Genomic DNA, 6665 nt, shown 5'->3' on the forward strand with positions numbered 1-6665 from the left:
TTTATGTCACACAACGAACCTTCCAGCATCTGAGTCAGGAGTGTCTATTCTTTACTGCCAGAAGGCCTCACCTAGAACAGAGTGTCGACGAAAGCGGTTAAAACCACAGAGCCTTGAACAAAATGTGGTGAGTTCGTGCACTACATGGAATAGAATGTTAGGTGAGGGCAACCCTTAAAAAGTTACGTACTGTGTGCAAATATTCTAAGCAAGCCACTTCATCGCTTACCCCAACTCACGACCCTTTCCAGAGTCCAAGGAACAGACAAGATTTGAAAGCTCGGAACCGTGTCGAGATAGCTGGGCCTGCAATAGATGCCTGCCAAGCCCTGCCAAGCTAGGTTAATACAGTAGGTGGACAAGTCATCTAGGGCAGGGGTCCCCAAACCCCGGGCTGTGGACCGGTACCGCTCTGTGGCCTGTTACGAACCAGGCCACACAGCAGGATGTGAACAGTGGGTGAGGCAGCGAAGCTTCCTCTGTATCTGCAGCTGCTCCCCAGCACCAGCATCACCGCCTCAGCTCCACCTCAGATCATCAGGCATTAGAGTCTTATAGAAGCACTGGTCCCTGATGCCAAAAAGGTTGGGGACCGCTGACCTAGAGACAGTCTTAACTGGCTGGTAAGCAAATCAGAACACACAAAGAATGGCCAGCAGTAGCTCTGCTGGACGTTACCCAAAATGAGTTAAGTAAAAGGGGCTGCAGACAGCAGACTGGAGAGCAGGTATTAAAAAAGAGACAGGCATAAAGAGACCAGGCAGCCTTCGAGTGACAAACAGGACGGCCTCTGGCTTAGAAACTCTGGTTTCGATGACGCCTGACAGCTTTCTTCCTTTGTCTTTGGATGTCTGAAAACTGCAACGTCTTCTTTACTTGACGCTGAGTTAAGTGAGTTTTTGTTCCTTATATTCAAGAGTAAAGACTGAAACAGAAAATATACGGTAAAAGTATAAAAAGAAAAACGTACGATGAGGGGGAGGAAGCAGCACGCTTTCAATCCAACAACTCTATATAACAAGCCTGCATCAAAATTTAAACGTTACGCACACACAGCAGAGTTATTAATAAATAGGGAGAAGTTGGTAACAACCAGAGTTTTAAAATCAAATCTGTTCTGAAAGCACTGAGACTTAGGGTGCCCTACACTGTACACATTATGGCTCTAAAGCCCTGGCACTCGGGAACTCTGTCATGCGCAGATGCCCGTGGCGGAGTATTTTCAGATAATCTAGCTTTCACATTATCGATCACCCTCTTTCGATGCATTTTCCAGTTATTTTCATAGTTTCCTACTGATTTCCTGCGTTTGGGAAAGGGGGTATCTTTAAGTAGGCACGTTTCCATAGAAAGAACTTTTATACTCAATTTTAAAAATACCCTCCTATATGCAACTTTACTTTATTAAGCTATAAAACGTGGGTTAAGAAAGCTCTAGGTCAGACTCACTAGATATTTGGGAGAAGTAAGGAGAAATAAAAGATTTTTCTTGTACATAACCAATTTAGCTGTCTCCTTTTCAAAATTAACACGAACTCTTCACCACGGAGGGGTAGCATAAATGTGAATGCAGACAAATGGGACCATGAAAACAGCCAGGTTCTCTTAACACAAACCACTGCAGTTACACACGCAAGGTGAAGGAAAATGCTCTCTTTGGTGACCTGTTTGTTTGTAAATGGTGACGAAATTCTAAGACAGGGATCTTCTAAGGTACTCCAAAACATCTAAATCTTCTCAGTAAGTATGAGAAAACACTGCTGGTGGCAGTCTAGAATAGTCAAATCCATGAAAGTCTACAGAAAAATCACAAAAGCAATCTTCTTAAATGATGCAAAAATTATAATTAAAAAAAAAAAAAAGATAAACAAAAGCTCCCTCCAAAACTGATTGCAACACATTTGACGTTTATGTTTTCAAGAAGTTTTCACTAAGAAGTCTGAAAATAATAATCACTCTTCCAAATAGGTCTTTCCTTCATTTGCCTGGTTGAGAAAGTCACTCGACTGTCAATAAAGCTATGATTTCCATCCAATACCCTCGGGTTCAGCCAAATTCAGTCTTCTGAGACCTCAGTAAGGTCTGACTGATCAGGTGCCTGCAAATATCTGCCAAAAGTGCTGGCGTACAAGTCTGGGCAAACCATGCCCAGTACTGGCAAACAGCTCAGATCAGCAGGCCCTGCTGATGATTCCTAGTCAATGGATGGCAGTTAAGAATTGCGGGCATTGCTCATTTGAAAAATTAAAACGTACGTTTAATAGCTGTAGAATATCATCAGTTTTTTTTTTTTTAATTAATTGTAGTGGTTTCTTTAGGGGTGGGGAGAGACCCATTGCTTAATTTAAGATTTTTAAATGAGAAGTTAAGGTATAGGCTTACATCTTTCTGAAACAAAATTGACCCAAGAAGAACATTTAAAATGTCAGAGATGCGTGTAGGTGTACCTGTTACAACATGGTAGGAACAGACATAAAATTTCTTCAGCTTGCTCAACAAACACATTTTTATCATTAGAAACTAAATAAACCCAGGAAAATTTAAGCAACATTACCATACTTGGTGCCTCCAAGTTTAGGTACATTGAAGAACTTCTTGTGTGAACTGTCGTTTAATGTCTCAATAAGGTACTCAAAGATGTATCCTGAAAAAAAAAATTGTACTTTCATTAAACGGTTACAAAGTACCCTTTCAAAGTGAGAATACCAGCTTTGTCCAACAGAATTTTCCGCAGTGATGGAAATAGTCTATATTTGCACTGTCCAGTAAGGTAGCTATTAACCACATGTGGCTAATGAGCATCTGAAACGTGGCTAAGACTGAGGAATTGAATCGTTAATTTTATTTAATTTTAAATAATTTTAATTTGAATAGTCGCACGTGGCTATCGTCCACTGTATTGGACAGTACTGCTCTAAACCATGGCTCTTATCAAGAAAAAACTGACAATTAATTCCTGAGACGTGATAACAGAGAATACCTGAAAACAGACAATGAGAATGATTTAAATGATGTATGGGCGTGTTTGGGGAAGACGTGTCCTGAATATTTCAAAAGTACAGACAGAACAATTTCAGAACACCACAATTTTGTTGGGGGGCTGATTTTTTTTTTTTTTAAGATTCAGGAGACAAGATTTTGGCAGAGCATTCAACAACCTAGACAAAACCAAACCAAACCAAACAAAAAACTTAACAGGTAAGACCTCAATAGGTCTTGAGACTGAGGAAACACGCAAACGACAAAATATTTGGGCAAATGAGCAGATTCTCCCTAAAAGAGACATGTCTCTCCGGTCTGGCACGAACTGCAGCTGAACCATAAAGTCAAAGACCTGGGGGGGTCTCATCTGAAATGTGCCCCCGCCCCTAACGTCCTATAGATTCGGGAAGTGACGGGGAAGCCGCCTCAAGGGACAAGACCTTGCCATCTTTTGTGCAGACTCATTGTCGTGGGTGGGCAGGACCCTCGACAGTGTCAGGCCCGCGGGCCGAGAAGAGAAAAGCACAGTCCACTTGCAGAAGCCACACCGTTTCTCTCTTCCTTTTAGAAGGGAGACAGCGGCGCACTGGGGTCGAGGCCCAGCGCTGCAAGACGCGGTCCGGGCACTGTCGGACCAGCGATCGGCCTTGACCGCTGGCCGAGGCCGAGGGGGGGAGGGAGGGGCGCAAGGCTGGACAGCGGAACAAACAACAGGCTGCGGGAGACCCCGGCCCCCGCCCCGATCTCTTACGAAGGGGGGCGCTGAGGGGACGCGGGCCGCCCCCGACCCCAGCGCGGCTGCGGAGACAGCGGGGCCCCAGGCGGAGGGGGGCGCACGGCCCGGGGGTCACGGCGGGACGCTCGCGGCCCGAGTGTGCAGCGGGCCCGGCGGGCAGGCTCGGGAAAGCGGCTCGAGCCTGAGGCCCGGACGCCGGCCGAGCGACTCCAGGCAAGGGCCGGAGGGCCGCGGCGCCGGGCGGCGGACGGAAACTGACCTGCACTTGGGGCGTCCATCGCTGGAGACCATATTAGCCCGCGGGGAGGGGCCCGCGGGGAAGGAGGAGGCCGCCGGGCGGGGAAGGGGAGGAAGGCGGCCGACGGGCCGGAGAGGAAGGAAGGGCGCAGTCTCGCGCAAACACCGCGAGAGCCGCAGTGCCGGCCCGGATCTGCGCTCGCGGGATTTGCCGTTCAGCTCTCGCGAGACCTCTGGACGTGGAAACAAAGAAAGAGCAGGGGCGGAGCTAGCGGGAAGGCGCCTCCTCGCGGGGGCCGCGGCTTGGCGCGGCCTCGTGGCCGGTCGTGGCCGAGGCCGAGCGGGGCGTTCGGTGGCGGCTGCACGGATCGCGTCTTCCTGGCGCTCCGGGAACTTCGGTCTCCGCTTGCTGCTCCCTCCCGGCAGCGGTCGCCACGCGCCTCTCCGTGCGCCCGCCTCGCCCGCCCCTGCGTCCCCACCGCCTTATCTGGCGCGGGCAGCCAGCTTTGCGGGGACAGCTGCCGTGCTCGCCCTTCCCCTCCCACTCCTTATCCCGCCGCAGCCCGCCTTCCACCGCCAGCGGTGCCTCTCTGCCCGAAGTCTGCCATAACTCCGCCTTTCTCAGTCCTTGCTCGGCCTGCTCGCTCCCCTCGTTGAGAAATATCAGCTTTTGTGACCTCAGACTCTTGTTCTCTTTTCTGCCTGTCTCCAAGGGCGCGCCATCTCGGTCCCTCTGCAGGCCTCTCCCACCCAGCCTCAGTGCACCGGGTACTGAATCCAGCCCCCAGCCCTGCCCTTGCCCCTCCTCTCTCCATTTCCCCCGGCCGCTCTCACCCTGTCCTTTGGCTTTAGTTATATGCTGATGCTTCCCAGTCCACCTGTCACCCAGACCCACCTCCTAAACCTTGAGATGTATGTCCCAGCACCTACTGACGCCTCCACATCCCACAGGCACCTCAGACCTAACATCTCCAAAACTGGATACCAATCCTTGGTCAGAGACATGGTTTGCAAATATTTTCTCCCAGACCGTAGCACAGGTTACATTGCCTTTTCAGACAAAATTAGAGTTCCGTCAGCAAGGGAGACAAAATTCCTGTAAGGTTGGCAACGCCCGTGTCTGCCACATGTCACTAGACTATAAACTCCATGAGGAGAGGAGCCATGTGCATGTCCCCAGCATGGAAAATGATCCCTGGCACAGAGTAGGTACTAAATGTCGTGTGAATGAATGAAGTCACTCGTTCAAGGTTGTACAACTGGCAGTACCAGATCAAAAAGAAAAGCTAATAATTGAGTTCTCTGAAACATTTTAAAAATACTCGTTCCTAGATTTATCGGCGTGATCGCTTCATAAGTTACATAATTGTCTAATCACCAGGTCGTACACCTGAAACTGATATTGTATGTCAACTGCAATTGAAAAATAAAAAAATTTAGTATGTATTCAGTTTCTGTTGAAAAGAGAGACTGAGAACTTTGCAAGGGAAGGGCAGAGAAAGAAGACCTTTCCTGAGAAGCCAAGAAATGACGGTAGCCGTCTACTGAAGCTCCAGCTTGCCCTTAGGAACTTCATGTCCCTACTGTGAGTGATTATCTTAAGCATTTTTTCCCTACCACGGTGGTAGCCTCCAAAGAGACGTTTTCACAATACATTTCTTTTTCAAGTTACACAGGAAGTCAAAGCCCCGGGGGACCATGGTACACGCAAGGCAGGTAACCGTGTGACTTGCATCTGCCCGGCTGGTTAAGCGGAATGCAGTTAAGAGTCTTTTCTTCTAGCTAACAAGAATAGACCACACTTCAAAAGTTTTTAGAAACTCACAGAAGTCTCAGTCTGTCGCCAGGAGGTGGTTAAGGTCAGTGCAGGTTTGCAGTTCAGAACACAATCTTTGGAACTGTCATAAGGTAGAAAAGAAAGAAAAGGCTCTTACTCCTCAGACCCATATTTCCTTTCCTAAGGGAAAAAGAATCGCCATCGGTAAAATGACATCGGAACTTAAATTCCAAAAGTACTGCTAGGAGTTCAATTGTGTCCTCCCTTATAGATTCACATGTCCAAGTCCTAACCCTATTTCTCTGACGGCTCTAGGCTCGTCCCTTAGTCTGGGGGAACTCTGAGAGGTAAATAGACAACGACAGTGACCACGTGTCCAAAAAATCAGAAAATCTTACCAGGAGACGGTGGCGTTTGAACTCAGAAACTATGTGGTCAGGATATTTGTCAGCCAGCATTGTGGACATCCGACACCCACTTCCTGCTTCTCCTGCACAAACCACTCTGATTTTCGTTTGGGCAGTTCAGCCCTTCCCCACTCCCCATCCACAGACCCACTATTGGACTCAGTATCTGGGGAATAACGTAATCAGAAGCAACGAATCACAAGATGTTTGCTGGGCCTTCTAGGAAAGGGAAGCCTTCTTGTTCCCTCCAGAAGTCGTGGGGTGTGAAGTTGTGACTCCTGAAACTGCTAGAGTCATTTTTATCACCGTAGTGGTGAGCCTGGGGCTTTGCGGTCCACCGTGTGTGGCCTGAGAATAAAGCCAGGACTGCGGACACAGAGGCAAGAGAGGAAAGAGTGATGGACCCTTCGCGTCGTCCATTTAGCTGTGGACCAAGCCCTGCCTGTTCCTCACGAGACCTTCCTCTGGAATTTTTTTCAGTTATGTGAGCCAATAAAACCCCTTAATAGTTTAAGCCGATTTGTGT

General features: G+C 48.4%; 1 protein-coding gene across 1 annotated transcript in view; it reads right to left on the bottom strand.

The window, feature by feature from the left end:
* IREB2 (iron responsive element binding protein 2) overlaps positions 1 to 4139 on the bottom strand; it is a 38495-nt gene extending 34356 nt beyond the window's left edge. Inside the window, exons 1-2 of the mRNA XM_011382789.2 lie at positions 3978 to 4139; positions 2555 to 2644 (exon numbers count right to left, since the gene is read on the bottom strand). Of these exons, the coding sequence (XP_011381091.1) occupies positions 2555 to 2644; positions 3978 to 3996 (109 nt within the window). The 5' untranslated portion in view covers positions 3997 to 4139. The remainder of the gene's footprint in view (positions 1 to 2554; positions 2645 to 3977) is intronic.
* Between the last annotated feature and the right edge of the window lie 2526 nt (positions 4140 to 6665).

Source organism: Pteropus vampyrus, unplaced genomic scaffold (genome assembly GCF_000151845.1).
Source record: "Pteropus vampyrus isolate Shadow unplaced genomic scaffold, Pvam_2.0 Scaffold489, whole genome shotgun sequence".
In the NCBI taxonomy this organism is placed as follows: Eukaryota; Metazoa; Chordata; class Mammalia; order Chiroptera; family Pteropodidae; genus Pteropus; species Pteropus vampyrus.